Source organism: Malaclemys terrapin, chromosome 1, assembly GCF_027887155.1.
Source record: "Malaclemys terrapin pileata isolate rMalTer1 chromosome 1, rMalTer1.hap1, whole genome shotgun sequence".
Lineage (NCBI taxonomy): Eukaryota > Metazoa > Chordata > Testudines > Emydidae > Malaclemys > Malaclemys terrapin.
In genome coordinates this window covers 160,695,158-160,720,834 of record NC_071505.1, presented here as the reverse complement: position 1 = coordinate 160,720,834, position 25,677 = coordinate 160,695,158, and the positions used below count along the sequence as shown (strand labels likewise).

Genomic DNA, 25,677 nt, shown 5'->3' with positions numbered 1-25,677 from the left:
TGGTGGCACAGTAATAAACTTCAAAGAAAAAGTAATCTCCTAAAATGCTTTAAGATACAAACAAAGAACAACAGAGGGTCCTGTGGCACCTTTGAGACTAACAGAAGTATTGGGAGCATAAGCTTTCGTGGGTAAGAACCTCACTTCTTCAGATGCAAGAAGAAGCAGTTCTTGCATCTGAAGAAGTGAGGTTCTTACCCACGAAAGCTTATGCTCCCAATACTTCTGTTAGTCTCAAAGGTGCCACAGGACCCTCTGTTGCTTTTTACAGATTCAGACTAACACGGCTACCCCTCTGAAACAAAGAACAGTCAGACTGAAATAACGCAATGAGGGCAATAGCAGACTGATCTAAAGAAAAAGGATCTGGAACTACAAGGCTTGCAGCTTCTAATTCCTAATGGGAAACACTCCGATGTTGCAGTTCAAATAAACCCTCCAAAGTCTGGAAGGTTATTGCAATTTACTGGAGGTGCTTGGATCTGGTTTTTTGACAAGAAATTTTTCTTGTGGAATTTCTACTATTTCCTACTTTAACCTATTTGATATACCCCCTAGGAGAAGTTTTTTGTTGTAGTATTATGCTGTTTCTTTCTGTTCTTATGTCCCAGACTTCCTGTGTGACCTTGGTCAATTCACTAAGGGTATCCCTACGCTGCAGCTGGAGGAGTGATTGCAGCACATATAGACGTACCTGAGCTAGCTTTAATCTAGCTAGTTCAAGTTCTGAGAGCAGTGAAGCCGTGGTGGCTGTATGAGCCCACCCAGGACCCTGGCTGTGTACTCTGGCGGTGGTGACTAGCCTGTGCTTTAGTCCATGTTGTCACAGCTTCACTGCTATTGGTATCCAAGCTAGCTAGATTAAAACTAGCTCTGGTATGGCTACAGATCCTGCAGTCACACCTCTGGTTCAGTGGCTTTGGCCTCTCTGTGACTCCATTCCCAGCCTGTACAATGAGGATAATAGTACTTCCCTACCTTACAGCGGTGCTGTGAGGAGAAATACATTGAGAGAGCCTCCATACTGCAGGACTGGGGGCCATGTAAATACATAAGATGGGTAGGTGGAGCTTCATATTTAGTTCCCTGCTGTATTGTAGGTTTTTCTCCTGTTGTGTTTACTTTGAGTTCAGGTTTGTACAACCTGCAAAAACTCAGTGGCATTCACCCCAAATCCCTGCATTTCACCCTGGTTTTGGGCCCAAAACCATGAAAAGTCCCAGTGTGCTGCAGGATAGTTTGACCTGAAATGATAACTTGGTCCCTAGTGCTTTGGAAAGCTAATCCAAAATCAGTGGTTTGCTGTGAACGTGTTGCACAATTTTAATGCTTTTAAGAATGAAATTGTCTTTGGTAAACTAATAGAGTTCTTTCAAATCTCAAAAGGGGAAGATTCACGTGAAGAGTTGTCCATTCCCTGGTCCGGTCTGCACACCTAGATACCAGAATGGTGAGTGTATTCAGACATGGCTAATGCATACTTCTTCCTGATGGCTACACTCCATGACCTTGGACAAGTCAGTTATTATGTAGTCCTGTCAAAACTGAGTACAAACAGGACCTCACTGTAAACAAAATGCTGCTATGTTAGTCTGGGAAATCTACTCATTAAAATGGTGTGCTTACCAGTACATAAATTATGGTAGTCATGATGATCACAAATGTATAGGCTGCCAGGATCCCCAAGCATATGACAAATTTAGTTTCTGATGACTTGCAGGAATCTTGCAATGTATCTTCTATTCCTAAGCATAAAATATTACAATTTAAAATAAAACCTGGTTCTGAAGCATATACTCTCCCCTCAGGTTTCATTGAGCTTTTCACAAAAATGTAGGCTTTTGCCTTGTAGTTTAAAAACAAACAAACAAACCAAAAAAAAACAAAAAAAACAAAAAAAAAAACCCCACACACTTCAAGAGAAATGTTTTGTTGTTTTTGCAGAGTCAAAACACAGGAACTCCAAAAGGGCTTTTGGAAAACAAAATGTCAAGCCATTTGCAAGTTAGTATGCAAAAATGTTTCACTGTCTAAAAACAAGGCCTAGAAATTAGAAACCAGCTGGAAATATATGACTGTATTGGGACTCTAGTTTTAATCTTAAAAATCATTAACATTATTTTAATATTTAATGTCTGACACAGAAGGCCAATAGTTCATAGATTGTGGTTTTCCTAGTGTGACTTTAAGAGCATCTTGTTCTATAGTATATAATCTATATTTTACTGAAATGAATAACCATTTATAAATACACATTCAGCCCTGGATGGTATCAATAAATCTATGACTTTGTATGAAAGCATCATTTATCTGCTACAGCACATAGGTGTGGCATTTAAAAACTTTTTTTTTTTTTTTTCCAAAATGCAAAGTTAGTGACTTAGGCTAAAGGAGAAACTTTTTAGGTGGAATACTGAGGATGTGATATTTACATAACACCCAATTTGTGCTAGGTACTTTAGTAGCAGTAAGGCTCTTCTATTCTGTAGGCTAGTCACTAGAGGGCAGTACTGTACCAAAACAGCATGGTAGAGTGGGGAAACTTGTGAATTGCTGATGTCCCTGGCATACTGGGCCTGTGGATAAACCTAGAACTTCAGTCTCCAGAGCTGTTGTTGATGCAGCATTTTGCATCAGCATTAAAGTGTGGGTTTTTTGTTTGTTTTCAGACTATGGGAAAAAATGCCTATATCTAAGGATAAAGACTGCTTATTACATTTAGACTTAAGTATGGACAGTAGTTGCTATTTAAGAAGTCACCATTTGCAAACGAATATCATACAATGATACATGCTATATTTCTCATGCTACAGTTTCTCTCCGTAGAACATAAGTCTGGTGTCCGTTGGCAATACTGGTATGTTAATAGCGACTGAAGTACGGTACCTTTAAGACTAACACAATTTAGTTGAAGATCAAGAAAAAGTTTCAAAATGAGGCTTAGCAAAATCCTACCACAGATGTAAGTTCCATTGCTACTTCCTTCTAGATATGGAGGTGGTATCAGGCGTGCCACTTTGCAGGTGTACAGACCAACATCCCGTGGTTGAAGATTCTTCACTTCTAAGAAGACTACGCCTTTTAGAAGATTGCCTGTGAGCTTGTATTTTCCATCATCCCTTGACAACAAAGCACTTTGGTTTAAAGGCAACCTCTTTGAAGACATGGTTATTTTCTTCATGGAATCATTAGAAAGCAGCAATTGTATATTCCAGTAGACTTCAATTTCAGCCTCTGATAGAAACTGGAAGTCAAATATACAATCAAGAAGTGCAGATGTGCCATATTTAATAGAGGCTACGGTGGGATATTGCATTACTGTGATATAGGCTGTGAAATAAAAGCACAAATCATCTATTAGTCCATGTTCCTTTCTTATCTCATAGATCTTCAGCTACTGCTTCCAAATTAGTCCTAAATTTTCACACTTGCTTTAAGATTTATCTGCCTCCAAATGTAATTAGGTACTAATCTGGCTGTTTGATGGATTAAAAATAGCCTTAATTAGAAGGCTGTGTGTTCTCTCAGGGGGCTGTTACATCAGCATTCCTGATTATATCACAGCAGGAGCACTGCTTTATCACTGTTTGCTTGCTTTAAGAAATCCCTCATCAGAAGGGGAGAGGATGTAAGAGGGTAATTAGAGATTAGTACAGCTCCTCTTCTGGAGAGAGGGATCTGGACTTTTCGTTCCTAATTCACACAGTTTTGTTGTTTTTCTTTAAAAAAAAAAATATTTTTTTGTTCAGGTTTTTCAAGCAAGTTTTTCATCTTTAAAAAATTGTCTTGTTAGGGAGGTGGGAACATACATGTTGTGTGAAAGCCCATGGCAGTGCCCAGTTGCTGTACTTCATCCAACACAGTCTGTTTCTGCAGCCCCAAAGCTGAGTAGTGCTTACACACACAAAAGTAATAATACCTGGCTCTTATATTGCGCTTTCCATCTAGAGATCTCAATGCATTTACAGAGGAACTCAGTATTCTTATCCCCATTTTATAGATGGGGAAATTAAGACAGGGAGGTGACGTGATTGGTCCAAGATCACCCAGCAGCAGAGCAGGGAATAGAACCTATGTCTCCTCCTCCTAGTCTGGTGCTCTACCGGTAAGGCCCCACTGTCTTCCCGATTGATGATGTTTGGGCAATACTGTTCATTGTGAGCAATCCTGCAGAGCTTGGCACTAATACTATGGAGGCGCACTTTACATGTGCAGCTACCACTGATGTAACAAGGGGATTGTTAAATGCTGGATATTTTCTGGTTAGACAGTTTAAATATTGGATCAGTTTGGACAACCGTGAGCCAAGGGAGCACTTTTGTGGAGAGAAGAGGATTGATGCTTCTTTCAGACCATAGAGTTCCTAAAATACTGGGGAAGCTGTTGTGATTCAAAACAATTCAGGGGCCTAGTTGTTTCCTCAAAAAGTTGTTAGCTTCATGCCTAATGTAATGTGCATGTCCTTACATAGATATTCAAATGTCCATAACTTGAGTTTCCAAAGCTTAACAAGGTTGGCTTTTCAAAAAGGGGCAAGTGATTTAGTAGCATGTTCCACTGAAAGTCAATGGGACTTGTACTGCTAAATTACTCAAATGCTTTTTCAAAGGTTCAGTTCAGATTCAGCTTTTTTCACATGCTATTGCCAAAACTACCTAAAGTGCATCCATTTTTTTTTCTTATTTATTGAGGAAGTTTTAACAAGTTTACAAATCCTTGCCATGTACATATGAGAAACAAAACAATCATTAGAACTGTTATCTTCTGTTTAAAGAGACATTATACAGGAATCTAGTCATCGGATCTTTCTATTTAACAGGGTGTTGCCATATTACAGAATGAGCATCATGACAAGACCTATGTTGTTTCTAGTGATTTCATTAAACTTAGTGAAATCTCTCTATATATGCTAATCTCTATATTTAACAGACCAGGTGTCTCTATCAAATGTTAATATTAAAAAAAAAAAAAAAAAAGGGCAGGTGTGCTGGGGTGGAGGTTAGGTGAATGTACTTTGAGTACTAGGGTGACCAGACAGCAAGTGTGAAAAATTGGCACGGGGTGGGGGGTAATAGGAGCCTATATAAGAAAAAGACCCCAAAATCATGACTGTCCCTATAAAATCGGGACATCTGGTCACCCTATTTGAGTAAAAGGTAACCAAATATCTATCTGTCTTTCTCTTATTTTGCTGCATAGATCATTGGTGTGTTAATTTTTTTCATAACCACAACTTACATTTTTTGAACCATTGCTCAATGGTGGTTGTTTTTATTTTTCCATTGAGACATGACCAGTTACCAAGCAGCCTCTAACAGATAAGAGAATAATTCCTCATTTCCTTTTGTGTGACCATTTCCACTAGGAAGCCCCAGGAGGTTTACCAAAGGATCATTTGGTGATAAATATCCAACAAGTTGGTTACAGATTGCATCCCAATACACTCTGACTGAACATATCCACCTCCTATGCATAGAATCTCTTCTTCCACCATAATTTTGCCAACATTTATCCCCATTCAGTCTCTCTCTCTCTCTCTTTTTTTTTTTTTTTTTTAACCTGGCTGGTGTGAGGTACCACTGAAATAGTATCTTAAAGGAATTTTATTGTATTGTGCTTCAGACTGAAGTTGCTGGTCCTCTTTTCCAGATCAAATCCTATTTCTCTGGGGTAATTTTTCTAGACACATACTTTTCACAAAGTGTTATATAGGGATATTTTTCCTTTTTAAAAAAAAATCTGTCTGCAAAGATTGATATAAACTAGTGGTTTGTCTGGTTTTGTTTCCTAATTGACCAGACACCATCATTTCTATTAAAGTTAGCTTTCTGCATAAAACAGATTTTCTAGAAAGTTGAGGAACACAGTGCCTGACTTGAAAGTACTGGTACCAGGGGAGAGTGGTTCAGTTAAAATTAATTTTGATTGCTAAATAACTTGCCCAGCCATTCAGCAAAAGTGCCTAACTGTGAGTATTCCACGGAGTGGTTTGACATTTAAATCATAAAGCTCTTCCAAGTTGTTTTAGATTTAAATGCTCACATCTCTTATAGAATTGGTTGCCTATTTATTTTCTGGAAGAGTGACTTTTAAGCTTCTGACAAATTTATATCTAGCATTTCAGATTTGGCATAATTTACTTTAAATCCAGATGCTTTACCAAAATCTTAGATTTCTTTAGATCCTAATTTTAGGGAAATATTTGGTTTAGGTAAAAATTACATCTGCATATAATGCTATTTTCTGATGTGTTCCTGCAATTTTTATTCCTGTGATGGATCCATTGTTCCTTGTCCTCTGTGCAAAAGACTCCATAGCCAGTGCAAAAAGTAAAGGAGACAGTGGACACCCCTGCCTAGTCCCACTGTGTAATTCAAACAGAGGAGATTTAATCTCATTAACTTGCACCGCTGTTTTTGGGCTGGTGTAAAGAGCAGCTATCCATTTAAGGAAATTGGGGCCGAAGTCCATGTGGGACAGGACTTGAAACAGAAAGTTCCACTCTACTCTATCAAAGGCTTTCTCTGGCATTATGGATGATTCCAAGCACTCCCCAGATACTGTCTGATGTTTGTCTATCCTTAATGAATCCAGTTAGATCTGGATTTATATAAACTGAGAGCATACACTGCAATTGGCTAGCGAATATTTTTGCTAAAATTTTTGTCACAATTCAACAGAGATATGGGCTTATAGGAACTGCATAAGGTAAGATCTCTTTCCTCTTTAGAGAGAACAAACGCGATAACTCTTTCTTTCACAAGTTGTAGAAGTTCCTCCCCTAACAGAATTGCATTGAAGCTACCTCTCAAAGCACCCACTAATACCTCCTTACATAGCTTATAAAGTTCAGCTGGAAAGCCATCAGGTCCTGGAGTTTTACCACTTTTCATACTTGCTACTACTTCTAGGATTTCTTCTGTTATTTCTTTAGATCAAGTTTCTTTATCCATTTGGCTTCTCTTTGGAGAGCCTGCAACTTCCAGATCTTTTTTTAATAACTTCACAGCTTGGAGTATCTGAGGTATAGAGTTTATTATTAAACAGCAAAAGTAGCACATATGTCATATTCCCATAAAGCCTTATGGGAGGTACCGTCACAATTGTTACACAGCCTAAATGAAATAACTGGAATATGTTTTGTGCTGTCTGTGCCATGTAACGTATCTCTGTAAAGGTTATGATCTACTATATCTATTCATCCTATTTGTACACACATATCATTTTGTACTTGAGGTTAAGAATATTGTCTGTATACTGGCTTGGTTTCTAAGTAAGCTTTGTGAGGCATTTGGTCAGCTTCTTTAGGAAGGAATTTGCAAGGTTAAGTACCTGATCAGAAAGCACTTGGGGAACAATGCATCTTGGAATGCTCCAATCCACATAAGAAGTCTTCCTGGGGACATACAAGATACCATGTGGACAATGGCTTCTACCTGTAAAGACTGACAAATTTGAGTCATGCATGGACATGTGACTTGCCCAGGTGACCCCAGAACTCCGTCTCGGAGCTGGATTTGCATAGGAGTGAGGAGGGGGGTCTCCACCCAGGAGAGAGAATCTATTTAAACCCAAGAGTTTAAATTTTGTCTTCAGCTGGCTAAAAAGGGAGCCTCTCCACCCCCCCAGGATACTTGGAAGAAACTGGAACAAAGGGGTGTGAGTGATTGCTGGACCCAGGCTAAAAGGAGATTAGTCTGTAAAAGGGAGCATTCTGGAACTGGTGGGATCTTATCTGTATTTAGTTTGATTAGACATAGATTTGCGTATTTTATTTTATTTTATTTTGCTTGGTGATTTACTATGTTCTATCTGTTACTACTTGGAACCGCTTAAATCCTACTTTCTGTATTTAATAAAATCACTTTTTACTTATTAATTAACTCAGAGTCTGTATTAATACCTGGGGGAGCAAACAACTGTGCATATCTCTCTATCAGTGTTATAGAAAGCGAACAATTTGTGAGTTTACCCTGCATAAGCTTTATACAGGGTAAAACGGGTTTATTTGGGTTTAGACCCCATTTGGAGTTGGGCATCTGAGTGCTAAAGACAAGCACACTTCTGCTAGCTGCTTTCAGGTAAACCTGCAGCTTTGAGGCAAGTAATTCAGACCCAATCTTTTGCTGATTGCTCTTAATTGGGGGGAATAATGTTGCTCTTGAATCCCTTTAAGCTTTGAAGCTAATAGCCTATCACTTTCATTTCCTTTTACATAAAACATCTGCTTTGTATCTCCAAGGGCTTTTTCACTGGCATCAACATACTCAACTTCCCTCTAAAATTAGTTAATTGCTTGTTTTTTCTGCACTTGTGTTTTTATGAATGTCTTGTAACCTTTTAATCTTCTGTTCTACTTCTATTTTTTTTCTAGACCTTTCTTTTTTCAATTGAGAGGCTCTGCTTATCAGCTAACCCATAACTATGGCTTTACCTGACTCCCAGAGAAGGCACCTTTTTATATTGTCCATATCATTTAATTCGAAGTATTGAACAATGTCCTCTTTTATTGCTGTAACCCGATCTTTCCTTGGAGAAGCAAGCAGTTCATTTTCCAGTATAGTGATCTTTGGGACCCAACCCAGCTATCAAATATTACTTCCACTGATGCATGATCTTGTAATGTTGCCAGTTTCTGCAAATCTTGTCTGCTTCATTAAGGATTTAGAGATTGTAAGGTGTAAATAACATGATTAATCTCTTTCCCCTTGCATAATTCTCGCCAGCAATCTGAAAGAGTGAATAGTTGGCACCAGGAATTCGGTGCTGTACCTGCTTCCCTATCCAACATGGGGTGTTTTTTTTTCTCCCCCCAGATGTGTCCCAGCACGATTGAAGTCTCCTCCAAATATAATTTCCCCTTCCCCAAAGTTTTGTCGGGTTTTAAACTGATCCCACTGTTATTAATAACCCAGCAATATAAATCGTCCCTTCTTATCCTTAAATTGATGTTTAATCTGAAAAGGTACATGTTTAGCAAATATTATGCCCACTCCTCTTTTCTTTAGCTGAAGTAAGATATGTCTGTTGAAACCAGTTGCCTTTCATGCCTATAATTTTCGCCTCCTGAAGATGGATTTCTTGAAGTAGAATAATCTGAGAGTGGGTTTTTAAGTTCCACCAGGGCTTTTTGTTCCTTTTAATGACATTATTTAGCTCTTTGACTTTCAATGATATTTTAAAAGGAAGAGACATTGACAGTAACTAGTTTAGCTTAAACCTGAAATTATGATTCTTTAGCTGTTTGATGACATGAGCACTTGTGTTGCCAATTTTTCTTGTTTCTAATTATGCTGCATTTACTTCAGTGTGCCGGAATACGGCATGATTTATGTTTGTGAACTTCCATGTCTATTTCTTGTATTAGTTCCTCCCTACCTCCCCAGTTACCTCCCCTCTTCTCCGTTCCCTTTACTCTAAATCCACAAATGAAATACCAACATAACATGTAAAACAGTACCCAAATGACTGATTTGCTGACCCCTGAGCCCATGTAATCTCCACAAAAGCACTTGGACTGCTTCTATTGCAATCCAAAAGAAGGTACCTGGTCCACCTATCGGACCTTGTTCCTCAACCTGAGGGATAGATTACCATCTGGTCATTTGAGTTATGCGATGGGTTCCCACAGACCCTCTAAAGGTTCCTTCCCTCCCCCTCTCTATTTTCTCCAATCTCCTCCAACTTTGAAATCCCACCCCCACTTCGCTATTATTGTCCTTCATTTACTCTATATTTTAAAATACAGAACACACCTATTACTCTTCTTCCCCCCCCCCCATTAAAATGAACATCATACTATTATTTTTATAACATTAACATAGTTACTGTTCAGCTGTTCATTCCTGGTGACTCCTAAGAAGTCCCTTCTGATTAGTTTTTTGGATTACTATTCAGGTGTCTGAACTTCTGCCAGTGACAGTATGGTCTATAGAGTCTCTTCTGTCGTCTTTTTCCTGGTTTTTAACCATTTGCCAAGAGTTTTTCAGCAGTTTATGTGTAGTTACTACCTCTGGAGAGCTGTCTTGTATTTCTGAGATTTGGATTTCTATCCCAAGTGACTGAAGTGTGTTTCCAACCCCCCCCCCCCCCCCCGCGTTTAGTCTCTAGTACTGATTTTGGAAGCTGAATGAGGGTTCAAATGGGAATCTCCATCTGCAGTGGATATCTGCCCTCCTGAGTGCAGTTATAATTCCCCCCCCCCCTGCCCAACTCTTCTCCTCTTTTTAAAAGTTAGGGCAGAAGAGGCCATGGAAAATTTGCAGGTAGTGGTCTTTTGAGTATGAGTTCTGAATGCACTCTGGCTTTTTTCACAATTTTTTTTCTGCTGATAATCATGAAATTTCAGTTGGGTCTCTGGGTTTTTTATGATTAGTATGAGGCCAGGTCGTGGGAGCAGCACTCCGTTTGCTCTCTCCACTTTTACCTCTTCCAGAGAGCTCAGATGTAACAACTCCACAATTAAATTTTTGGGTGGTGCTGTTTTTTTTTTTTTTTTTTTTAACACATGCCAGATTGGGTTTCCCCTCTCAGCGTGTTGAGGCAGTTCCTTAATTCTGATGTTGTTCCATCTTGATCTGTTTTCTATATCATCCCATTTAAATTGAGCAGAGAGAGAGAGAGAGATGCAATTAGTGTCATGCAGCTCTGGTTCCCTCACTTCCTTCTCTTGGACCAGCCTCTAGCATGTGACTCTCTCAAATCAGCTACTTCCTTTACTGTGAAAAGCTTGGTCATCAGATCATCTCTCATGGCCTTATATTCAGAGATCCTCCCCAAATGGCTAGCAAAGCAGACCACCTGATTTTCTTCATCTCTGGAATTTTTGCCTAGTTTGGCTGCTATGTGTTCACTTGGAGTCTGGGCGGTTTCTTCATGCTGTGAGCCAGAAGCATTCTTCTAAGTGAGGTAGCTTGAAATTTTCAGATTTTCTTGGAGAATCCATTCTCTGCAACTCTGTTCTGGTTTTGTTTTTTTGGGGGGGGTGGCAGGGGGAGGGGGATTAGTAGGCTTGGGGGGTCAATGGAAGCAGATTGCTTTGCTATCCTCTCAGAGCTCAGGCTTCAGGCAGCGATGTTGGTCTCTGGTGCATCCATGCATTTATTTACGTGTATAATAGGGAAAATTTCCCCTTGCCCACTTTTAGTGAAAAACAGCTAAAAGGATTCTGGAGGTGTTTGGAAAAAAGTGAACAAACCGTAAGGCAGAGACCAAGCATGCAGCCCCCAAAACGTGAGTGTTGCTGAAGACTTAGGTGTACATGCAAATGGAGTGGGGACTGGATTTGGAATAGAAACTGTTTGCAACCTTAGCAAAGTATCCACTACTATGAATAAAAGCTGGATTTAATTGTGGCCCTCATTAACAAGGAGCAGGTATCATAACATCCATTTCCTGTATACCTCTACCTCGATATAATGCTGTCCTTGGGAGCCAAAAAATCTTACCGCATTATAGGTGAAACCACGTTCTATCGAACTTGCTTTGATCCACCGGAATGCACAGCCCTGCCCTCCCAGAGCACTGCTTTACCACGTTATATCCGAATTCGTGTGATATCGGGTCGTGTTATATCGGGGTAGAGATGTACTTAGAAAAAGCAGCTAGGAGAATGTGAAACCCAAGGGTTTGATTGTCCTCCTCCAAAATAGGTGTAACTCCCTTTGCTTACAAGTGTAAAATAGCCTACAATATGAGTTATTCCTTTCATGCTGGAAAAGACTCAGATCCCAATAATGTTAGAGGGGAAGAAGATAGAGTAGGAGGCACATTTCAGCTGATTTATGAAATGTAGCATCCAAGCATGTTGACTAAGGGAGCAGCAACATAGCAGCCGGGAGGGGCCGTTCCCAGCTTGGGTAGATGTACGCATGCTAGCTTTGCTTGAGCCATGGCAGCATGGGCAGTGGCTCAGGTTACCTGGCCGAGTACAGTCCCACCTGGTCCCTGAGTACATACTCAGCTAGCCCAAGCCACTGCTCGTGCCGCTCTGGCCACACTGCTATTTTTAGGTGCTAGCTCAAGCAGAGCTAGTGCCTGTATGTCTACCTGAGCTGGGAATGACACCTCCCAGCTGCTGTGCAGATGTACCTTAAGGTTTAAAAGAAAACTCTCAAATCAAGACCGGGGGATATATCTTCTAAAGGGAAAGTAAGGTCTCTTTCTCACTCCTTTCTTGATGTTGCCAATACTTTGGGCTAGTTAATTTACCCCAGGATTCTGTATATACACTGGGATCATATATGTGGGCAAACTGGAGAAAGTCCAGAGGAGAGCAACAGATATGATAAATGGTTTAGAAACCCTGACTGGCATGCGACATAGCTCCACTCCTGCCTTCTTCCCCCAGGAACAGCTCCTTATTCCATCCAGCTGGCCAGCCTGATTGTCTAATTACCCCCATCAGCTTTCTCAGGGGGAACTAATTAACATCTGAGTGATCAGAGTGCAGGCTCACCTCCCAGAATTCAATAGGTGCACTCTGTCATGCCGACCTATGAAGAAAGGTTAAACAAGCTGGGCATGTTTAGGTTTGAGAAAGGAAGACTGAAGGGGGGACTTGATATGTTAAGGGTTGTTACAAAGAGGACAGTGATCAATTTTTTCCATGTCCACTGATGGTAGGATGAGAAGTAACTGGATTAATCTTCATCAGAGGTTTATTAGGTTAGATATTAGGAAAAACTTTCTAATTACAAGGATAGTTAGGCACTGGAATAGGCTTCCAAAGAAGGTTATGGAATCCCCATCATTGGGTTTTTAGCAATGGGTTAGACAAACACCTGTCCGGGATCGTCTAGGTTTACTTGGTCCTGCCTCCATGCAGGAGGTTGGCCTTGATGACCTTCCAGCCCTATATTTCTATGATTCTATAACCATTGATGTTGAAGATGGAAGCTTTAGTGAGTTATAAATATGAGCTTATTTTACAATATTTAATTACAAATCTCGTAATTCACTTCTTACTTCCTCTCGCTTATTTATGAAGTTCTGAAGAGCTCCTTAATGGCCTAGGATTTATCTGTCAATTGTTGCTGGTTGGTACTCTCCTTATTGTAGAATGTCTGTTAATTACTTCATAATGGATGACTAGAGCAAAGTGCTGCAGAAGGTTCTAATTCCTATTTCCTTTACATTTCATTCGCTTGTTTTTCAGAATCAACCTTCAGGCGTGAATTAAAAGCTCCAGGACTGCGTGAAATCTGGATTACAGTCTGTGACTCTTGCCTAGCTGCACTAATGGAACTGAATTCGTGGCTCAGAAATGAAGATTTTATTTGGGATGTTTGTGGTAAATAGAAATTGCCTGTCTGCCACAGCTGTATTTAAGGCATAGGCACCAAAGGCCAGTGCCTAGGACCCCATCTCTTGGAGTTGCATAATGAGATCAGGATATTGGCTTTCATTTTAAGAAGTTTCTGGCCCACATGGATGCAAAGAGAAGCTTGAAAATGTGAATGGAGTGAACTAATGGTTGTCGGAGTCTGCATGTGGCCTGAAACAATAACTCAGAAAGGCCTCAACTGAAATAGCTGCCACCCTATGGAAGGATGGGGCCATAGAGTTGAAACAGAGACATGGTGTGGGGGGTCAAGACATGGGGGACCCATGTGGACTTTGCCTGTGGTGCCAGATAGATATGGTAAGGAGAATAAATTAAGGCTAACAATGGTTTGGCTACTGTCATGCCAGAGAGGGCTATGTTGCTTCTGGTGTACCAGTATGAAATTCTATGGGTTTTGCATTGTTGTGACCCAATATTGGGTAAAATCTAGCTGTATTAGCTGAATTTATTTGCAATTTTTGGGTTAATTCACAACGGACGCGCAAGAGGTACAATTTCCAAAGCAAACTGTCATATGCGGGAGGATTAAAAATCCCCATGCAACTGGCTTCAATTATCCAATCCTCCCAAAGGCTGGTGAGAGGGGCCTGCAGCCTATGTAATCCAGACCCAGCTCTTTCTAGAGGGAAAAGACACTACTCAAAAAGTCTTGGGGGGTGGAAGGAATGCTGAGGGGGGAAAACTGCTCTAGAAAGGAGCAGCAGGAGAGCCAATCATCTTGGGGAGAAGGGTACTTGGTGTGGAGAGAGTTGGGCACCAACAGAGCTCTGACTGACTCTTTAGGAAGCTCTGGACTTGCCTGAGAGGTAGGAGAGCTTATGGGGAAATGGGACTAAAGACTTTTTATGTGTAGATAATGACAAACCATATACTGATGATGCTCCCCTTTATAAATACTACTACATTCTCCCTGGCTTCCTGTCCACCACCCCCTTTCTGTGGTTGTTTTGGTGTGACCGATAATTGCGACCCCATGCAGTATCTTACGGCATCACTGTATTAAATTTGTTAATGGTTTTGGTATGATTGTGTTCTACTCCATGGGGGCGGGTAACCACAACTCCTACAGGAGCTCAAAACAGTGGGTGGGTGGGGGGTGATTAAGGTGAGTTGCTCAGATTATAAACAACTCCAGAGAGGTACCACCTCCTGTGGTGGCTTGTATATGCTAGTCAAACTGAGTTTTTTCAGAAATCAGGAGATAAAGAAAGGCTTTTGATATAAGAGGCTGAGTTTACACAGACTCAGGTGTTAGTATATAGACCTGTTTGTTAGGCTGGGATAGAACTTTGGGTTTGACTTTTTGATACTTTTATGCTAATATGTATGAACAAAGTGTGTGTGTGTGTGTGTGTTGCTTCTGCCTGGCCAGATGATTGTTAGTAATATGAGAACAGATAAGAACAGTTAAGTGTTACAGGGTATGGTGGGAGTGTAATATATGAGCATACACTTGTAGGCTGCCTGGCTCCTCTCTCAAGCCAAGGTCAAGCAACCAGTTAGGAAGGGCAAGGGGGTTTGGGGTGGGAGGCATAAGACCCTAAAACCCAAAGAAAGTCCTGGCCTTGGCCAGAGCACAACCTTACTCCTTACCCCTCCCATGGGATACAAAAGAGGTGGGACAAGGACCCCAGACTCCCGACCCTCCAAAATGGAACATGTAAGGGGTGTGACTAGGCATGTGCACTGCAGGTATATTTGGGCCTGCTAAGAAGGAGGAGGTGGGAATGGGGAATGAGGCCACAGGCAAGGCTCTGCAGCATCAGAGCTGGCAACGGGGACACCGGGAAACAGACTCTGGCAGCGTGTAGAGCTATGGACATGTTTGCTTGGAACTAACCCCAATAAACATCGCATTGCTTGCACTTCGGACTGCTGGTTTTCTGCTTTCTGTCTGACAAGAACCAGGGGAGGGTGGCAGGGAAAACCCCTAACATCGGGGTTTTCCTTTTGATTTGGAAAACAAGCAGGACCTTTGGTTCTAAGGAGAATGCTACCCTTGCTGAAGGACTGGAGCAGGTGTTGGCCTCCCAGCCTCCCCAAGTGGAAGATGGGTGATTTCTGGTATGTTTAGTAAGCGTGTAGGAAGAACTTTTATTGTTTTTTGTATTTCCCCCACCCCACCCCTGTGTGGCTTTTCCCCTAAGGATAAACGTACTCTGCCGAGAAAGCTGTGTGGTAACTTGTGACTGTTCATAGCTCTGAGAGAGAAAGCAATGCACAGGCACTGGCTGCTAGGCAGACAGCGTGCTGAGGATATCACAGTGAGGAAGGCATGTAGCTTTGACATCCCCACTCAGAAGGGAGCGGGACATTGATCCCTGCCCAGAGACAGGTTATAGCTGGAGCCTGAGACCTGACTGGGCACTCCTGGAGCGGATCATGAAGTTGAGATAAAGGTGCAGTGACCCTGAAACTGTGACAATGGTCAAACTGTCTGAAATGGGTCATCTTGATTATCACTACAAAAGATTTTTTTTCTCCTGCTGATAATAGCTCATCTTAATTAATTAGCCTCTTAGAGTTGGTAGGGCTACTTCCACCTTTTCAAGTTCTCTGTATGTTTGTATATATATCTCCTTACTATATGTTCCATTCTATGCATCAGATGAAGTGGGCTGTAGCCCAGGAAAGCTTATGCTCAAATAAATTTGTTAGTCTCTAAGGTGACACATGTACTCCTGTTCTTTTTGTGACAGTCAGTTCATCTTGACCCTAGGCAATAGTTTGGTGACAGTAAAGCTGTGCAAATCTCTTGCCTAGCTTATGACAAGAGTTACCTGATCTCAGATTTTATTGCAAACTTGAACCTTTGGTCACGTTCACAAGCATTTTTAAGTAAAACAGGGTCACATTTTAGGTGCCAGACAGAGCTACGTGGCTTGGTACGAATGTGAAATTCTTTGAGATTTTGAGTAAATTCAAAACTGAAACTCAAGAAAGTACAAACTCTGAGCAAAAAACCAAGAAAAGCTTTGCACAAACCCCTTGAGAACAAAAGCTGCCAAGTTTTATACTGCATATCAAGGCTGTTATAGTGCTTAGGGCTGTCCTGTAATGTTGTTGGTTATGAAGAAGTGCAGATAAAGCAGAAATACATTGCATAAACCAAATAAGAGTTCCTTGCCATATTTTTAGTCCATTAGCTAGAAAGAGAGCAAGAGAGGGTGGGGGCAAATTAAACATGTTTGATTCCAGACTAATACATTCCACATCATTCCTCTTCCCAGCCAAAGGATGCAGGCTGCTCTGAACTTGGAGCATCCCCTTCTGGCTGATGCCTGCAGCATGACGGAGAGCTTCTTGGAACAAGACACACGTGTTCCATGGTCTACAATACAGAGTTGTTGACTGTAGTATCAGCTACTACAAAACTCCAAAACCATTAGGTCTGGCTAGGTAGCTCCACTCCTGCTTTAAGGTTGAGCTTGCATTTCAGATATAGCTGTGCAGTACTATAGGAATTTGGTAGCTGGTGGTCAGAGCAGGACTTGGCTACCTTCTCTGGTTCCTATTCCACCTGATATTACGGAATTGTTCCGTTAAAAGCCACCATATATAAAATGCAGTGGGACTTGGCTGGTGCAGGTCTTAGTCTGGTAGGATGGGACCCTTGAACAAGGTGCTTTGAAGTAATTGGAGGGCAAGAGGTATGTGCTGGGGAGTTTTTGCTTTTTTGTTTCCTGTGGTGATGTAAGATCAAGCCATGATCAATTAAATTGACAGAGCCGGAGATAAATTGTCTGCTTGACCTTAGAATAAAGCACAAATTAACAGTCATTAAATTTGTACATGTTGACAAATAATCTCGGTAGTGCTAGACATAGATGTATGTATATATGACTAGGAAAGAGAGGTCAGATTTTGCCAGCCAGTCAGCCTGCAGATAGGAACAGAATCTAAATCTGTGGACGGTTTTGCTTCACAAGTTTGCACACAGATTACTTGCTGTGGTTCTAAAAGTCACAGCACAGAACTTGCAGCTCAGGGGGAGGGGGCCAAGGACCTTGAAGCTATCTTTGTGCCCTCATGATTCTGGACTGCTGGGGACTGGAGAGGCCTGAGGCATAATGTGACAGTCCTTGAGGGGTGTGGAGGCTCTCCAAGTTGGAAAAGCCTCCTGGGGCTGCCCTTTGGGCCTCCGCACTGTATTTTGTGGCCCTACTCCCAGCATGGCTTCTACACCAGGGCTTGCAATAGGAGGAATTGTTTTTGGGAGGCAGATTTACTGCCGTTTGCCACAGTGCCTATACCAGGGGAATCCTATTCTGCTCAGGGCTTCTTTATGCTGCTTTGACCCTTTCACCCAGTGTAAAGGGGCCAGAGCAGGTATAAAGATCTCACCCCTGCAATCTTAAATGAAACACTGACGTTTCCATTGGTTACCATCATTCTCTGTTTTAGATTACCATAATTTTCTAGTGAGGTCTCCCAACCATCTTAGTTTCCTATTGGCAGCAGAGCTGGAAAATGTTGACCCTGGTGTCTAAATCCTGCTGAGGGCATAATACAGACCTCCAGCCCAACATAACACCAAGACATTGGGTCAATAGTGGAAGCTGCATAATGCATAGTTTATCGAGGATTATGTTGTATAACAGATTGCTGAATATGTTCAAGCCTGCATCTGAGCTTTTAAGCTTCTATATTTAAGAGCAATAGACACCAAGAACAAGTAATGTGTCAAACTGATGTTGTGGTTTTAGAGTAACAATAGAGAAACACTAAGGGCTAGTCTACGTTTGAAACTACAGTGGCGTGGCGCAGCTGTGCCGCTGTAGTGTCTCAGGTGTAGCCACTCACTGCAGTGATGGAAGGGGGTCTCCTGTTGGCGTAGTTAGTTTAGATTGATGAAAGAATTCTTCCAGCAACCTAGTGCTGTCTACTGTGCGGGTTAGGTCGGCTTTAATATGTCGCTTAGGTGTGTAGATTGTTCACACCACTGAGCGAGGTAGGTGGATTGACGTCACTTTTGACTGTAGACCTGGTCTTAGTGTCCATCTGTTCTTTGCTATGCCTACTCCAGGAAAACTGAAGCCCATTCAGATTAAAAATACCTGTCTCAAACACCTACTCAGCGAACTCCTATTTCGTTATAGGTCAAGGTCACTCACTTAACTTCACAGTACCACCTATTTTTTTAGCTCAGGTGTTCATGCTTAATTATTATGAGGCTTTAATTTTCACTAGCAAGACTTTTTTGTAAATGTCCAGCCATCACTATTAAGGCTTGCTCATTCGTCCTGGTGATGAAGTATATCCACTTAGGCAATGTTTTCTTGAGGAAGAGGGATCTATTTTCAGTACGTGGTCATAATTTATTGTGAATAATTTGTCATATAAACTCAGGCAAGGAACAAAATCTGCAAGATCTCCTAATATGCCAGCGATTTATCTAGGCCAATATCCTGTCTCTAACAGTGGCCAGTACCATATGCTTCAGATAAAGGTTTAAGAAACCTTGGTAAGGACACTACATTGCTGACTACCACTGGGTACGTTTCTTCCTAACTCCGGCAATTAGGGGTTGCCTTATGGTATGAGGGTTTATATTCTTCATACTTGGTAATGTTTGGCCTCTATAACCATGCTGGGTGGTGCAATGGAAGAGGATGGGCCAGGGGTTAGGGTACTATCCTAGGCCTTGAAAGATGAGAGTTCAAATCCCTGCTCTACACCAAATTTCCTATATGACTGTGGGTAAGTCCCTTAGCTTATCTGTGCCTCAGCTTCCCCCTCTGTAAAAAGGGAATAATAGCACTTCCCTACCTCTCAGTTGTTATGAGAGTAAGGCCATGTCTACACTCTCACTTATGCCAGCAAACTTTATGTCGCTCAGGGATGTGAAAAAAACAAACCCCTAAGGGACATAAGTTTTGCTGGCATAAGTGGTAGTGTGCACAGCACTATGCCGGTGGGATCATTTCTCCCTCTGACCTAGCTGCTGCCGCTTGTTGAGATGGTTTTATTATGTCGATGGGAGAACTCTCTCCTGCCAGCATAGAGCAGCTACACAAGAGATTTTACAGCAGTGCAGCTGTAGCAGTACAGCTGTGCTGCTGTAAACTCACTAGCGTAGACATGGCCTAAGTACATTAAAGATAGTGAGGTGCATAGATACTATGGTGATGGGGATCCTATTACAATGGATTGCCAGGTCTACTATAGTTAAGGTTTAGTCTAGCTGTCTGTTCAAATCTTTGTTATTCTAAGTACTCTAAAATCTGCATGGTTACTTGGATTGCTTTGGCAAGTGCCTTAGTTAGTGACTTGTACAGTTAAATTAGGCATTGTGTACAGTTTATTTCTATCCATTTTAAACTCATTCTCTTTCAATAACATTGCTTAATATTAATCTTCTCTCTAAAATTAAATAATCACAATCTTATTCCTTTCTTCTCCTAGAAGTCTTTCCGCACCTCTAGCTTGTCTGTCTATGGACTCCATTTTGCTTCTGTAAAATCTTCAAATTGAGTGACCAGAACAGAACACGGTATGTCAGGTGAGTGTGTTGAGGGTTGTCTCGCACCTTACAAATTGGAAATTAACAGATGAACTGTTAAATCTCAAACTGTGTTTAGACCACAAAACTGCTCTAGTTGTCATAACTAATTATAATGGATGCTCCAAACTGTCACCTTTTTTGAAACACGTTCCAAAAACAGAAGACTCGTGTCTGCATTACTTAGTTTTCAGGGTATTTTTGAGGTGGATGAAATAACCACTTAGAACCAGGTTATGCACATCCTGTTGTGGCATACTGATCTCATCTGAACCATTGGTGGTTTTTCTCCTCTTCCCACCTCACCCCACCCCCAAAGGTCTTCAGCTTGTTCACCATGTGGTTTTTTTAAATTCTCACCTTTTCAATCTCTGGAAACATTAACAACAAACTTAAGCTAAAGTCAGAAGCCAACCATACTTAAAGCAGTATCAGTCTGAGCATGTTGTTGCACTCATGGGGTTGGGGAATTCACCAGATGTATGCAGGCCAGCTCTGCAGCTCAACCTTAGTGAGGTTTGGTGTGAAATACTGACACAGCCTTTGGAATAGTAAAAGCAAGAAAAGGGTTTAGTTGAAACTCCATTGCAAATGATCAGAGGAGGGGTGTGATCATTCCCATGTTAAGTTCGTTATGTATTTGAGTTCCTTGTTCTCACAGAAAATTCTTGCTATAAGCTCAGATCAGCTCCTTGTGTGGAAAAACAAATAAGCAGAGGCTCAAGGAGAAGACACTCAGGTGAAGTTTCACCTTGCAGAAATTGTCCTTCCCACATTGTTTTTTTGAGAAGAGAAAATGTCCCCAAATCCAATATATCCCCTGGGATCCTTGGAAGGCCAGGGCCATTAGCACAGAGAGAGTGTGCCTCTGTCTCAACTGAGCCCCCCCTTCCCCAATGGGGCCCCTCTAACAGTGCAGTTCAGGGAGATTAATGCTGGCCACAGATGGGTGGGGGTGGGAGATACTCTGGGAAAAATACATAACCTGGGCTATCTCTGCAGGGGTGGTGAGGGAACTGATGTGCATTTCCCCCAGCTCCACCCCTCCTCTTGAGCCCAATCTGTCCACCAAGCCAATGGCAGAGCTGGGAAAGGACTCCTGAGTCAAGTACTATGCTTCAACCCCTAAACCCTCCCATTCATTTCAGTGGAAAAGCAGTTGAGCCAATGCTGGGTACTTCTGAAAACCCTAGCCTGTATCTCCAGTTGGCATGGAGCCTGCTGGTGAACAAGGCCAGGCCTGTGTATTTTAAGGGCATAACTCTCCCTCAGAGGACATAACCATTTGTTGTCAGTTGAGCAAAATGGCATGGATCCGAAGGATGGTGGGTAACAGGACAGATTAACCCTTTCCATGGAAAACTCCTGTCATCTCTTAATCGTTATTTTTAGGGTGATTTCCAGTTGTAACCAAACCTGAGGGAATATGTAGCGTAGCCAAAACACTAGGCCTGATCTTTCACTGGAACTAAAACAGGTTCTCTGCTTGCCGGCGAGGAATAAGAGCTTTTAATTTTTTGGCAATGCTAGTCAGTTAGCCCAGATCCTCAACGGACCTAAACGGTGTTTAGGTGCTTAATTCCTATTTAAATCCACAGGAGTTAGGTGCCTGAATATCCTTAGTGACTCTAGCCTAGTGTTCAGTATGTTACGTTTTGGGTAGTGTCTAATTTGGCAGGGCCTTGTAATCTTGAGCCTGTTCATTATTTTTTATTTCCTTAGGCATCACCTGCTAATGATCCTGCTGTCACATTAGGGATGTCATTTGTGGTGGAAGTGGAGGAAATGTGCATTCCCCCAACTTCCCCCCCCCCCCACACACACACACACTTGTGCCCAATCTGTCCAGTCTCCTACCCACTTCCCATGGAGAAGTCCCTGTGAGGTTTAGAGGAGTGGGGGGATTGTGCCAGGGGAGACATCCTCAGTCCCCCACTGTGAGGGAGACATAGACACCTGGAATTTGACAGGACAATCCAGGCCAAAGTAACATCTACCAAAGACTGTCTCTGGGCTAACTGGAAAATCACTGGGTTCAAGCTCCTGCTCAGCTAGTATTGCAATAATGGCCATTACTGCATCAGACTGCAGAGTTCTTCATTAGGCACTACTTATTGTAGCACCCGCAATGTGCTATTTCCTGTCCAAACCTAAAAGGTACAGTCCCTGCCCCCAAAGAGTTTGCAATGGTCCTAATCCAGCACAGTTACACATTGTGATGATGATAAATGGCAGAGAGTTCGGAGAAGAGCCACAAGAATGATTAAAGGATTAGAAAGCAGCCCTTATAGTGATAGTCAAGGAGCTTCATCTATTTATCTTAACAAAGACCAAGGTTAAGTGGTAACTTGATTACAGTTTATAAATACCTACATGGAGAACAAATATTTACTAAATGGATTTTTCAGTCTAGCAGAGAAAGGTGTAACATGATCCAATGGCTGGAAGTTGAAGCCAGACAAATTCTGACTTGAAATAAGGTGTAAATGCTTAATGGTGAAAGTAATTAACCATTGGCACAATTTATCAAGGGTCATGGTGGATGCTCCATCACAGACAATTTTTAAGTCAAGTTTGGATTTCTTATATAAAATCTAAAAATTATTTTGGGGAAGTTCTCTAGCCCGTGTTGTCTGGAAGGTCAGCCTAGATGATCCTAATGGTCCCTTCTGGCCTTGGAATCTCAGAATCATGTGAGGTGTAAGTGGCTGCTGGATAAGGCTGAGTGAACAAGGAATGTAAGAACCTCATGATTAGATGTACTGGGCCCAATTCAACTTCCAGTAACACTAGTGTAAATGGGGGTAACTCCAATGTAATAAATAGCGCTCTGCTAGAGTAAAATTGAGAGATCAGAACCAGATCCATTGTGGGGCTTCCCACTAACCTATGAATTATCCAACATTGTCATTGTTGGAAAGAAGCTACAGAACTAAGTCACAAAAGTAGCAGATATGGGAAAGACTTGTTGGATTAGTTTGTCCAATACCAGGATTTTTTCCCCTGCAGTGTAACAGATGAGCCATTGAGGTTGGGATGGAATCTGTTAATTATTTTTCTTTGCTCTTTACAGCACACATGTGAGGCAGGTAATTATGCTCTTGTGCATTTCTGAAAACTCAGGAGGGTCTTCAAGACAGTGTCTTCATCTCCTAGCACCCTAGACTGCAGCCCTGGAACTCACTGCTATAGATGGAGCTTCAGGGAACTCCAGGCAGAGCATTCTTTGTAGTGGGGCTTTGTGCCTAGTGAAACTACTCTGACGCACAAGCTTGGCCACCTCTACAGTGTCAAGGTTCATCTTGCGGCCCAGGCTTTTTCAACTGACCGAACTCTGAAGTCCTAGGATCTTAGTGGCACTTAAATATCAAAGCAATAATCTTAACTAGCCCTAAGAAGGTTGGACAGTAGCTGACTGGCCAGGTTCATTGCCTTTGTTTTTAAAGCTGCTGGGAAGGATGGTGTATTTCTTTCTGGATTCACAATGACACAATTTCAGCCACGTCAGTTGCACCCAGATATCACAGTGATGAGTGCCTTTATAAGTCTGTCACAACTGTAATCTTCCAGATAGGTGCTCTTCCCAAACGCTGCTATCAGTTGTCTAATCTGTCCAATACAGGAAGATATCTGGTTATGTTAGATCTCCAAAGATCAGCAAAAAATACAGTAGAAATTCAAGTGAAAAGGACAACTTTAGCTACTGGTCAAAACTATTTTCTGGCTGGAATTCTTGCTCTAAAATTTTAGAGTGGTTTTTTAAGAGCACCTCTAGTATTTTAAACAGCTTCTCTTAGAATGTATCATTTTTCACTCGTTGATGCAATTTCCATAGAAAAACTTTTTATACTACAAAGGCTTGGCCTCTAGTGTCCCTAGATACTTAAAATTGCCATAAACTTCAATGGAAGGTCTATAGAATCAGACTTTGTATGAATTAACACACAAGACTTAATTCTGCAAGGTGCTGAGCACACTGCCCCTGACCCCACGAAGCACTTAAGTACATGTTTAAAGTTAAACACATGTTCAGCCACACTGAGCTCAAAAGACGACTTATAGGCTTAAAGTTAAGAATGTGCTTCAATGCTTTGCAGGATAAAGGGCCTCAGGAATTAGCCTAAGGTGAGTAGCCATGATCTAAACATTTTGGCTCTACAAAATAATATTTGGAAGATTGGTTGTTTATTCTTGCTTTCAGATTTAAAAACTTCATATGTTTATATATTGGGTTTATCCATGACAGTTACCAATACTTCAGTATCAACCATGGGAACAGCTATGGGTACTGGATGGCTCTCCAATATGCCAACCTCTTCAAGGGCCGTCTTGAGGAAGAATTTCTGGACCAATGCACCACAAAACCAATGATATACGTTGATATTTTCATCCTTGAGACGGGCCACCTAAACTCCCGCATAGATTTCCACCACAACTTCAACCACCAGAATCCATCCATCTAACTCTCTCTCGTATACGCCCACACCAGAATCAACTTCCTGGACAACATGGTGGGCTTCAATAATAGAACCCTGCAGACAACTATATATGAGACACCCATGGATCACCACACCTACCTTCACAGACCCAGTAACCTCCCCAAAAACTCCAAGAAATCTTCTCTATAGCCAGGCCCTTAGATACCACACAATGTGCTCCAAGGAGAAACTCCGGGATCCATTTCTTAACACTTAAAACCACCTTCACCAAACAAGGACATTCCCTCCAGAAGAGTAGATCACATCATGGAACAGGACACCTAAATACCACCAGCACACCTGTATCAATACAGGGGAAAACCCTCTGACTGAACACTCCTAGTTGTCACCTTCCACATCACACTGGAACCTATCCGAGGTATCATTAAACAATTACAACCCATACTAGATGGGGACCACATCCTGAAAGAAATCTTTCCTAAACCCCCTCTTCTGGCCTCAAAACACTGCCAACCTTTCCAACATAGCAGCAGTAACACACTCCCTAGAGACCTGGAGCCACCAACTCAAAGCAGCACCAGACTCTGCCAGAATCACTGATATAAAATCTGCAGATGCTGATCAATATCCCCCACAACACACCTTGCAAGATCCATGCCATGCCTATCACAATATGTGATGTACCTCATCTAGTGTACTCTAAATGCCCCAATAAAAACCATGACTGAACATAGTGATCGTCTGGTTTCTTGAAGGAGTTCACACAGAAATGTGATAGAAGAAGAAAACCATGCCGCCTGCATGCAGATGCTTTTCACAAAACAATTGCTCCGTATCTGACCTCTCAATCCTCATCCTCAAAGAAAACCTGCACACTACCTTCAGTAGATGAGCCTGGGAGCTTAAATTCACAACTTTGCTAGACATTAAAAATCATGGTCTTCATAAACACTGGATTTATGGCTTATTATAGCAATCTGTAACCCACCAACCCTTCTCTTTTTGTCCTATGGCTGCAGGGGTGTGAATGTCCCTTAGAGTATGTGTCAAATACGTATGCTAAACCTTGTAATTAGCTGTGATGCTCTGAGTACCTTTCCCAGACCTGAAGAAAAGCTCTGTGGAGCTTGAAAGCTTGTCTCTTTCATCAAGAGAAGTTGGTTCAATAAAAGATATTACCTCACCCACCTTGTCTCTCTGTTACCAGTACAGTGCTGTTCATGGTAACCATTCTTCCTAGACTTTGTATTCATGTTATTCTTAACGGACAGAACAGGGTATATGTACAGAATAGAACAATGCAATCTAAAATTAGTTAATTCTTGCTCTCAAATATTGCGATGATAAAGAAATTACAAAGCAAAGATTTAAATTTCTTTGTTTGAATCTTA

The 25,677-nt window shown here is 41.6% G+C and overlaps 1 protein-coding gene and 1 long non-coding RNA gene across 2 annotated transcripts in view; one reads left to right on the top strand and one right to left on the bottom strand.

The window, feature by feature from the left end:
* LOC128846457 (uncharacterized) overlaps positions 1–25,677 on the bottom strand; it is a 37,488-nt gene that overhangs the window by 8,449 nt on the left and 3,362 nt on the right. The window contains exons 2-3 of the mRNA XM_054045569.1: positions 2,956–3,330; positions 1,627–1,745 (exon numbers count right to left, since the gene is read on the bottom strand). Coding sequence (XP_053901544.1) covers positions 1,627–1,745; positions 2,956–3,330 — 494 coding nt within the window. The remainder of the gene's footprint in view (positions 1–1,626; positions 1,746–2,955; positions 3,331–25,677) is intronic.
* Positions 229–25,677, top strand: LOC128846468 (uncharacterized). Its single transcript, XR_008446787.1, has 5 exons — positions 229–1,450; positions 11,147–11,232; positions 13,157–13,642; positions 19,751–19,847; positions 24,094–25,677. It is a non-coding gene; the product is annotated as an uncharacterized LOC128846468 (long non-coding RNA).